This window comes from Plectropomus leopardus, chromosome 13, assembly GCF_026936395.1.
Source record: "Plectropomus leopardus strain MGB_pleo_1.0 chromosome 13, ASM2693639v1, whole genome shotgun sequence".
NCBI classification, from domain to species: Eukaryota; Metazoa; Chordata; class Actinopteri; order Perciformes; family Serranidae; genus Plectropomus; species Plectropomus leopardus.
This window is the reverse complement of record NC_142188.1, coordinates 5,139,711-5,151,317: the sequence shown is the minus strand read 5'-3', so window position 1 is coordinate 5,151,317 and position 11,607 is coordinate 5,139,711. Positions and strand designations below refer to the sequence as shown.

Below are 11,607 nucleotides of genomic sequence, written 5' to 3'. Positions count from 1 at the left end.
ATGTAAACATAACAACGACCCAAACTATGAAACCTTTTCCCTTAGTACACAAATGTAACCTTCCAGCTTCTCTAACAAAATGTTAGCGAACACTATAAGAGTGAAAGGCAGAGTGACTCCTCTTACCTCACCTCCATCTTTGTACGGTGACAGGGAGAAACCAGCAGCAGCCCAAACGGGGCAGCAGTGGTGGTGGGAGGGGCTGGGTATGGAGGGGATGCTGGTAGCACAGAGCATGCCAAATGAGCACATGAAGACAGTAATGTGATCTGAGCTGAGTGACAGGGACCCTATTTTTTTTCTGCAGAGGTTTGACAGGGCTATAAAAGAGACTGAGGCTCCAACTGCAGGCAGAAGACAGACAGACAGAGAGACGCTGACCATCACAGCAGAGGACCAGTGGACTTTACTCTATACCTCCAGTTACACTCAGAGCTATTTGACTACATCACATCAAGGAGAAGAATGGGACTGCACAGTGTTGAGGAACTGGTAAGACCTGCTGATGTGTGAACATGTAAATTATAGCTTTTTTTTTTTTTTTTAAATTTTGCCTCCTGTGTACTATGTGTACTTGGGTCCTTACTGCAGTTTAAAAGTTGCAATGAAATATTTAAATAGTTCATGTTATTTTCATATTATTATTATTATTATTATTATTATTACCAGAGAGACCAGGAGGCAGAGAGTTACCAAAATGAAGCTGCATGTTTTCAATTACAGAAAATGACAAATTTTTAAAGTAACAGATACGAGGCTACCATTTCTGTCATGCAACAATTATTATTTGCTTGCTTTGCTGTAAATTCATAAACAATTCTCAAAATGTGTTACCCTACAATAAATAAATAAAAGAAAGAAAGTTAAACCTTCACATGCTATGAAAATGCAATGAAATAATGTATGGTACTCAGTTGGATATGTATGGTTTTTAGAATAAGTCAACTATGGACTGATCTTTTAGAAATTTTGGCCATTTATATGTAAAGCATGTGGTAGTTCCATTGACTTTCTGGATTTCCCTTACTTGCTATCACTTAACAATTATTATATTGTTGCATATAATAAGAGGTAAAAACATGAAGACAACAGACCTTGTAAGATGTAAAAAGAAAAAAACAACAACATATAACACCAATAAACTGATTAATTCAATAGTAAAGGGAACTTTTAAGATGTGATGTCAGAACACTAATCAGGACCAACAATCCTCCCAAACAACTTAGAATTACCTCAGTTATCTCCACTTAACTAAACCTAGCGTTCCTTAAATGACCAAACTGAATTTCTCCTTTACTTCAAGCTTATAGAGCAGGCTGCTTAACTGCATTTAAGTTAAGGCAATCTCTCATCACTTATCTTACCCATCATTGTTGTTAATGCACATTTACATTTAATACCTAAACCAAAGATTTTTCCCCAAAAGTCAAGTCAAATGATGCATTAGCAGTTCAAATTATTTCATGAGTGATTCAGTAATTGGACATATAAACAGTTGTAACTCCTTAAACAGCTTAAGTGTTTGTTAATGTGTTTGAGCTGTGGTGTGTTTACATTCCTCTGTTAGCAGTTAGTCATCTGAATGCAGAGAGCTGTTTATGGATGCAACTTTAAACAACACAAAACAAAAACTGAGATTAAGATGTTTGTGTGGGAGTCTGATAACATTTTCACCTTTTTCTGAAAATGATTTTCTCATATTATTGACTTCTCCTTGCAAGCTCTACTTTTTTTTCTTCCCCAAACTCAAAATACAGAGAAGTTTAACTAACTTACAAAAAGTGCTCTTTTCTTAAAAGCTCAAGACAGATATTTTCGACTTTCATGACCTTTTATGAAAGGAACTCAGGTCTTATGTTGTTTGCACTCCAAAATGACAGTCTTTTCAGTGTAATGTATTTTAAATCAGATTTTTTCATGTCCCACTTGTACCCACGTAATTCAGGCTTGAGTGTACAACATCTCCATCTCTTCCTCCCTCAGGTGTCCGGTAAGAGGTCAGAGGGCAAGGAGGCCGACGACTTCCAAGGGGGCGAGTACGAAGCGGCTGTCGGTCAAGAGAAGCAGGATGATCGCAGGTCCCACAGGGAGCTGGTGGGCGGAGATCTGTCAGAGGAGAGCGACAGCGGCAATGAACAGGAGGAAGTCAGTGTTGCAGCTCTCAATGTAAGAACACAGTGCTGCTATCTGTTGTTATCAAGGGAACTGTAATTCACTGAATGATTGATAGGACTTTTATAGCACTTTTCTAAGTATTTGAGATGCTTTACATAAAAAGCAAAAAAAAAAAAAATACTAAAAGAAGTGTACATGAAACACAGAACAAATACAAAGAAAATAATATAAATACAAAATACAGAGGTTATGACAGGTCAAATTTGGGAAGGCAGTGGAGTGGAGACAGGTATTGAAGGCGTAGAGTGAGTTCAGTTAAAGTACATGAGAATTGTCAAGTTAAGTGTAATTAAGGTATAAGCGTTTGTCATGCAGAATAGATCCTGATAGTGTTATATTATTATATTATTGGATCAATAGTATTCATGCATTGTCATGTAAAACGTATTTGAATGTTGTAGTTTAGAGTTAAAATTTCAATATCTTCTTCTGCAGAGGAAGATGGGAGAGAAAAAGTATAAAATAACATAAAATGAAAATACTTGAGTACTTTAAATGAATACATGAGTACAGTTCTTGCATAACTGTACTGTTTCAATCCACCAATGGTAGTTATTCGGTTATGTTACATTAAAATATGCAGCCTGTGTGGACCACAGCTAATGTTACTCTTAAAATGGTCTGTAGTAACCTCCTCAGAGTTTGTCTCTTGGTACATGCTGCCATCTGAAGGTGTTTGGGGGTATAACAAAATACTATTTTTTCATTTTTATTTATTTTTATTTTTTGTATTTTCAGTATGTAAAACACTAACATCATATTCACTTCATAACAGCATTGCTCATTTTTCATGATCTTTTTTTCACACATAACCATATTTTGGTGAAAGATAGCACATAAGTGAAAACACTGCAAACCTAGAGATTTTTAGTAATGGATCATAATATAGTAACAAGATCTTAATAAGAGTGATATTTCAATTAAGATTGTAAGATTGCAATACTTAACTTTGGTGTTTCCATTTTGTTTCTTCTGATAATTAGTGGAAAACATTGCACTTTTTACTCAACCCCAGTAATCTGATTGCCAGCCCAAATGTTTGGGTTAAATACAGGTGCTAAATAAATAGTTGAGTTTACTTTTAATATTTGAACACACTTTACTGCTAAGCACCTGTTTAGCATGTAAAACAAGGATTGCAGTTTTTGTACCATTTCACCTGATTATTATCCAATGAGCCCTCTGTTTTGTCTTTGCTCTGTCAGACGGATAAAAGCGGCAGGCTGAAGTTGGAGACAGTGGATGACCTGTTCAACATCCTGCAGCTGAGGAAGAAGAGAAGGGAGAGGAAGACTCCCGTCCATAAGAAGCAACAGCCAGAGCCTGAGACCGTGGTAAGATTTTATACTTCTTTTCAACACATATGACACAATATTATATTGTAACTCTGAAGATCACTTTAAATGTTTAAATGTGAAAAAATCCACATGCTGCAGAAAGTTGAGGTGCCGGGAACTGGCCCTGAAATGTTCCTGTACCTGCAGTTTATATGTACATTTTTTAAAAAAAAATCTTTCAGCCAGAGTTTGTGGATGAGCAGATGTTTCTGACAGCAGCCATGGACAACAAAATGGCTGTGGTGGAGAAGTACCTGTCTGACGGAGGAAACCCCAATGCAGCTGATCATGTAAGTATCACACAGTAATAGAGTTTTTCTGTTTTTCTTAGTGTCGTCCTGGTTCTCTGGTCACAGTCTCATCAAAATATGCTAGTGGACATGTAAAAGAAATGTCAACATATGACAAATGATCATACTTTAATGAAAAATACTTAAGGAACTGAGTATAAAAAGACTGGAACTGTAATATTGTAGGAGGAGTAGAAATGATTATTTTTGCTCTTATCATTATAAGACTTTTCATTTATTAGCTGCTTTAGTAAAGGAATTGTTCTTTCTTTATTTAATGTCCAGTTCCAGAGAACAGCTCTGCACAAAGCCTCATTCAAAGGACACGTGGAGGTCATGAAAAGACTCCTGGAGGCTGGAGCTGCCATCGAGAAAAAAGACAAGGTGAAACATTTGAAAACTCTCATCTCAATCTCTCATTTACATACATTTACTCAGGTTGCTTTGGGGGAAATTACATAGACTTATATTCATGCCTACAGACTTAACCTAATCATAACTTCTCCTTGCCTATATCCAAACCCTAAACCATATCCAAACAATTACCAATGACTAAAATTTTTTTTTCCAAAACTGGAGATACAGCCTTTGTCCCCATGTAGACAAGCCATCCACTTTTAACTGGTCTGTTGCACTTAATAATGTAATAATATTCTGAACATGTAATAATGCCTGAAAATGTAACAACGCTTTTAGATGGCTCAGTTTTTCAAAACTGATGATATAAAAAACATTTATTAAAAAAAAAAAAAAAGAAAAGAAAAGAAAAAGTATGCTTTTTCTCACAAATGCATGCACTTGTCTTTAGCTAGATGTAGGTCCTCAAATGTAGCCTAAAACATGCAAACATCATCCGTCCAACAGTGTGGCTTATGTGTTTCAGCTGGAGGCCACAGCAGTCCACTGGGCCTGCAGGGGAGGCAGCCTGCCGGCCCTGCAGCTCCTCCTCGACCAGGGAGCCAAGTTCACCTACAGAGACAAGGTTAGCACACACACACACACAATTACACATGTACTTACTTATGAAGTCTTTTGGGGTACCCACACACCAAACACACACATAGACACACACACACACACTGTTGGCAGTATGTGCAGGTTATGGAAAACCCTTACTTTGGCACCATCAGGTGGTGGTATTGGAAAAAACAACAACAACAGTGTCTGATAATTCATGAATATATCTACAGTTGTGGACAAAACTGGGCCTTTCATATTTTGGTTACATGTTTGACATTTTTCTTGCATTAATTGAGAAATCTGAAACCCTCTCCTCTCCTCAGCTGCACAGCACTCCTCTCCATGTTGCTGTGAGGACAGGACACTGCGAGTGTGCCGAGCACCTCATTCACTGTGGAGCAGACGTCAACGCAAAAGACAGAGTGAGGACTTAACACAATGCAGACATCGCCAGTCTACTTACAGCTGCATGAAATCACCTGCAACAGGACATAAAGCTATTTCGATAATACTAACTGCTGCAGGCAGACTGAGGCAACATGTGGTACTGCACACTTGTTGTATTTAATCCTTCAAATCATAAAAGAAAAAAAGTAATAACATAAACGTTTAGCTCATCTTAGGGTGAATATTTGGATAATTTGTACACATTAATATAGTTGTCAACATATAGCAAAATCGTTTAGAGCACAAATTACTCATTCATCCACAAAACATCAAAAAGTCTGACCCAATATTTGCCACATGCTTTTAGATGCTGTGTATTACACAGTTAAAGAAAGACAAGTTGCTCATTATCTCATTGCACTTAAGTGTTTCTCATTTGGCTTGAGAAACGATTGCCTACACTGAATATTTGTTTTCCTCCCTTACTGAAGGATGGAGACACGCCAATGCACGATGCTGTCAGAATAAACAGATTCAAGATGATCAAGCTGTTGATGATGTATGGGGCCAGTCTCAACACCAAGAACTGTGTAAGTACAGAGCAACCACTCCGCAGAGTTTCAATAATCCTCCAAAATGCATGTTAGCAATGCAGGTGTAAATGGTTTTATATACTTTTTCAGTTTTTTTTAGATTTTTTTCATATCTGAATGTGCAAATAACAAACTAAACAAAACCAAAATAAACTAGTCAAATACCAAGCACAGACATCTGTAATCAGAAAAGTGTGCTACAGGTGTGACAATCAACAAGAACACAATAAAGCCGCCTCAGTGGCAACCACTGCTGGGGCTAAAGACCTAACTACTGCACTCTAATTGCCTACTGCTTAAATGTTCCAGTTCTGTAATTGGCCTTTTGTATTTATTTATCCTGTGCAGGATGGAAAAACACCACTGGAGACGCTGTATTCATGGCAGAATGGAGCCAAGAGCCTCCTGTGTAACTTCAGCCAGGATAAGCCCAACCAGTAGAACCAGACACATTCCAGTAAAAGCAGGAAGTCAACATGACATTCAGCCACAGGTTCTGCTGGTTTAGCAGGAAAAAAAAGTGTTAGAAAAGAGAAAGATCAAATTTTCTAGCCCATTCTAGACATTTCCAGACTGGGGTTCATGAAGCACGAGTTGTTTATAAACATCTATTTATCTGGTGAGGCTGTGCCGAGTGTTCACATCACATTCACACCGTGTCACATGTTGAGTGACAGATATCGACCCCCTCAGGGAACGACTGAGATTAGATCTACTTTGCTCAGTCAGAACTGGAAGATATCTTAATTCAAAGAGCATTTTCTGGTTCAGGAATTGTACCTGAAGGCTGTTGGCCGGGTCACATGTTCTCAAATGACATGTTCTTAACACATCTTACAGTCACATAAGCAGCAGGAACTTGAACTTTGATCAACAATGTGAAGTCTAATCAGTATGTTGTTAATAATGTTATTATTAGCACTGTTAGATTCATTGATTGCCAAATATTGCTGGACAATGTCTCGGCTGACAACGTGAGGATGTTTTTTTTTCTTAATTTTTACTCTAAGCTGAGTTGAAGTCAGTGATACTACATTGAGATGATGACATATTTATTGATTAATAACTGATAACTGGTATCTATTTATTGGGTTTGATTGATTCATTTCAATGTCGTACACCGAATAACTGAGTGACTTTCTAGTGTTATACTGTAGTTGGTTTGATGATTTTTATGGTCAGATTTTAACCAATTATATAAACTTAGAATGTATTGATTTTCATTTACTAACTAATGGAAACAACTGGGAGATAACTCTTTAGTTTTACCAGATGCACATCACCTGGTTCACACTTTCTTTGTAGTCCCGTTAAATCAGCACTCTGTGGATCAATTTCAGTGTTAAACTGAAGTTGTTTATTTGTTGAAAATGACACCAGCTTAGTGTGACAGTTGTAAAATGGATGAGATGAACCTCCTCCTACTGGTAGAAGATGTGTGTCATTATACTTAAACATTCAGATGAGTCAAACCAAGTTTTTTGGTCTTATGAAGATTGAGAGATGTGACAGGATGAAGTACGTTTTTTGATCAGGATGGAAAGAATACCTCCACTTAAGCTTTTCTATGATGATGACCTGCAGATTTACACCTTAACCATGTTTTTGTGTTTAGTTTCTGTGGACAAGGGCAAATGCCTAAACTGCAAAACTATATTAGACTATTTCCCATCCAGAAGGGGCAGCAATGTGTAGTTATTTAGGAACCAATAAGAAAAACCAAATCCAATTTTTATAGCTACCTGGTACTTTGATTTTTTTTTATTTGAGTTTTAGCTTCTAACCCTAGCAGCAACATGCATATAAGACACAAAATCAGTTGTCCTTCATGTGCTGTGAAACAGGAACTAAGTAATTTTGCATGATATTCACACTCTGCCAGATCAAGTTTCAGTTATTTTGGACTGTCTTAGTCTCGGCTGCAGTAAAGTTTTTTTTTTTTTTTTTTTCAATTGCAATCACAATTTATCACTGTGGAAATACGTTTCAGTTTAATATTTCTGCTGCTAAAAACAGTTGCCATCCAAAAATCCCCATTGTTTACCCCAAACACTGATGAGGCATCTGTTTGAAGGACAACCTTCAGACTGAGTTCATCTTGTACCCATTTTCCCAGTTTCTCCCACTGAGGATAAATTTGAGCATCTTGGGTCCAAATGACTCACCAAAGGTCACCTCAGTGAAAAAAAAAAGCTCTAACTGGTCCCAGCTCTGCCCCAGTTTAATCCTGACAACCCAGCTGCAGGCCACTTTTCTGTTTTGCCGCAGTGCAAATATTCTGGGAATGTGGTGGCTCCTTGTTCCAGACTTCTAGTTAGGATTAGGATAAAACACACACTCACACACACACACACACACACACACACACACACACACACACAAAGAGTGAGAGGAACAATGCTGGAAAGTCTGTTGGTTCAGAGGATGTTTGACATGAAGCATTTATGTTAATAAAACAGGTCTTGATTGTTTATCATTTATTTTGTATTGGGAAGAATGTATGTACATTTTGCCTTGTATTTATGGACTGATTAAATAAAATTGATTTTGAATTTAAGTTTTCTTTTATTGAGAGAGAGAGAGAGAGAGAGTATTCTGGAGCAAGAGAAAAATTGTATGAAGCTTATTTGTGCAAACACATTACTAATTCATATTACTTATATTTTTCAGGGAGAAGAAGCAAGATTCTCATGCCAAAGACAATATTAACTTCTTTAAACCTGAACAAATTTGGTTTGACTTCTTTTAAACACATGGGGAGAAAGCCATGAGCAACTTAAAACGTTGCTCAAACATTAGCAAAAACTTAACAAGGTCCAAGAAAAGAAAAAATTAAATAAATAAATAATTTAAAAAAGATTCTGTAAGATAATTCCTAATACATAATTGCTAATTGTACATACAGTTTTCTGGACTTTTTCCCTGATTTTTATCAGAATTTCTAATAATCCACCCCCTTTTGTAAAACTTATTCTCTGGTTCTGGATCTTTTGTACGGAAGCCCTAAGCGGACGTGTTTTTTTTTTTTTTTACAAGCCGTTTTCTCGATATAACGAGATATTATCTCGTTATAACAAGATATTATCTCGTTATCTCGAGAAAACGGAGTTTGTTTTCCTGAGATATTATCTCGTTATCTCGAGAAAACGAACTTTGTTTTCCCGAGATATTAAGTCGTTATCTCGAGAAAACGAACTTTGTTTTTTTTTTTTTTTAACTTTATTGAATGAACGTCAGAAGAAGTGGCGGGTGGATGATGTGACAGCAGGTGCCGTGCGGTGTTCAGCACGGACAAATGCGCAAGGTAAGATGATTATTACAGGAACACATCACCCAAATTCATCAGTAATCATAACTAGATTATTATACTGTTGCTCCGGTGCTTTTTGGTACGTGCAGGGGCGAGAACCTGCACGCATTTGTCCGCGCTGAACACCGCACGGCACCTGCTGTCACATCATCCACCCGCCACTTCTTCTTCTGACGTTCATTCAACAAACCAAAAAACAAAGTTCGTTTTCTCGAGATAACGACTTAATATCTCAGGAAAACAACGGCTTGTAAAAAAAAAACACGTCCGCTTAGGGCTTCCGTACTTTTGTCACCATTTACTTTTTTTTTTTTGCAATTTGTGGGACATTTCTTACCAAGTTGCTCATTGCCTATTGCCCCATATTTTTCTCCACCAGGGCTCCAGGCATTCCTTTAGTGTGACAAATCCGAGGGTGTAATCTCTTTGCTGTTGATTTCCCTGTCTGTGCGCTCTCTCGTTGCAGGCAGGTGATCATGAGACCAATCAGGAACACCTGAGAGTGTTCCAGGTAATTGAAGTCTGTGTGCAGCTGGTAGCTCCGTCTGTGGCTGAACCTCCACTTTGCTGCTGCATCTCCCTGCCCCTCTATGGTGTGTGCAAACGCATTAATTCATATTACTGACTTACTTACTCATGCCAAAGACTTTAAAACTTTATCTGTAGTGGTGTGACTCTAGGTGTGAGGGACAAATGCTCGAAAAACATTGAATATTTCAGAAAGTATGAATGATATGAAAAAGTTAAAGTGACAGCAGTTGTGTCCTAAATGAGATGAATATTTTAAAGTTTGAATGGAGTTTGAAGGTTGAAGTCTGTTGAAGTTATGAAGCGCCGAAAAAAGTGGGCTGAAGAATAATAATTATAAAGATGTAGAAGAACATACTCACAGATTAAAAAAATAAAAAGATTGTTTCTCAGTGTAATCTTTCCAACTGTCTAAGATCAATCATGATCTTGTTTTTTTTCCAGCATCTAAAAATAAAGAATGCCCTCATACATGATGGAATGATGACTGACTGGTTTATGTTCCTTTGTGCTGTGATTTGTTCTCTGTTATGTGTACTCTATGTTATTGTACATCTTTACTATTGGGTGTTATTATCGGCTTTCGTGTTCAAACCCAATAACCGTAACAGAGAACAAATTGCAGCACAAGGAAATGTAGCGGTTATTAATAACTATGTTAGAATTTGGACTTTGCACTCTTAAAGTAAAAGGGGCATCATTCTCCATCCAGGAGAAAATTAAATCTTAAATTATGACATTGTTAAAACATGTCATCACTTTAATCAATCTCGCAATCTGTACCGTTTATCCTGTATACATTGATCTTGTTTCTCTCATGAAATAATATCCACAGACAATGACTTGGTGATAAATGAAAATATTTATATTATATTATATTATATTATTTTGCCTGGTTTTGCAGACTTGATTAGACGTCTCCGGGGAGGTCCAGGTCGTCGCTTCACTCCAGGGGAGAGCTGCGACGCGTCTGACAGACAAACTGGCCTCGGTGTTCGCCTCAGAGAACCGGTAAAAGTCTTTAAATAAAGTCCTTAAGGGCGGGCAACAGATGCTGATAGTTTGTGCAGCAGGTGTTGCTTCTAGATCCGTGGCAGAGTTGATGGCGAATTGCAGAGTGTCCTTCTCAATTAAAACTGGCAGATATAATCAAAAGTAGTCCCATGGGTCTGACGGCGTCACTTTAAATTACTAATTTGAGTTTACTGAAAATGAATTGCAGAGAGGCCTGAAGAGAAGCCTGAAGAGGCTTGAAGAGGCAAAGAGAAGCTCTGAGCTGAGCTCACTCAGTTTTTATCTTTCAATTTGGGATGCGGATGGAAGGCGGAGTTAGCGAACTTTTGCGCCAAGCAATCGCACATCTGGTATTAGTTTCTAAAAGACCTAATATAATTTCGGAGACATTTATTTCTCTGTACTTTATGATGAATTACGCGATCTAACCCGCTGCGTATAAATTCACATATCTCATCACCACTATAGTCTCATCACAATAATTTCAAATACATGTTAGGAGACCTAAAGGCAATTTATAACGTAACACATGACTCTGAAGATCCTTTGCTCAATTCTGTTAGATGACCACACATTACGTAACATTGTACCATGGATTCTAACAAACTAGTTACTTGTGGCTGTGCACACATATATAGCCATATTACTGTTTTGTGAAAGAGAAAAAAAAAAAAAAAAAAATTAATTATCTACATATTTCCAGTTTTACAAGATTTAAAACAGCCACAGCAGAGCAGAGTACCGGGGAGCTTTAAGGCCTGAGTATATAAATATCAGTTACAGTAGGCAAGATTTATTTACTTAGGAACTATGTTTCCTCCTCCGGTTTAGTCTATCACTTTTCAAATCAATTCAAACTTTATCTGTGGATCACATTTAAAATGACCTCAGCTGATCAAAGTGCTGAACAGGTACAATATAATGGGAGAACAAGGGAAAACTACAAACGTGACGGAGAACAGATCACAGCACAAAGGAACATAAACCAGTGAGTCATCGTTCCACCCTGTATG

The 11,607-nt window shown here is 37.4% G+C and overlaps 1 protein-coding gene across 1 annotated transcript; it reads left to right on the top strand.

The window, feature by feature from the left end:
- Positions 1 to 270: 270 nt before the first annotated feature.
- Positions 271 to 8,299, top strand: ankrd1a (ankyrin repeat domain 1a (cardiac muscle)). Its single transcript, XM_042502504.2, has 9 exons — positions 271 to 492; positions 1,984 to 2,166; positions 3,381 to 3,509; positions 3,695 to 3,802; positions 4,088 to 4,186; positions 4,686 to 4,784; positions 5,086 to 5,184; positions 5,641 to 5,739; positions 6,091 to 8,299. Exons 1-9 carry the CDS (start codon positions 466 to 468, stop codon positions 6,181 to 6,183), a joined length of 936 nt encoding a protein of 311 aa, XP_042358438.2. The 5' UTR covers positions 271 to 465; the 3' UTR covers positions 6,184 to 8,299.
- Positions 8,300 to 11,607: the final 3,308 nt, after the last annotated feature.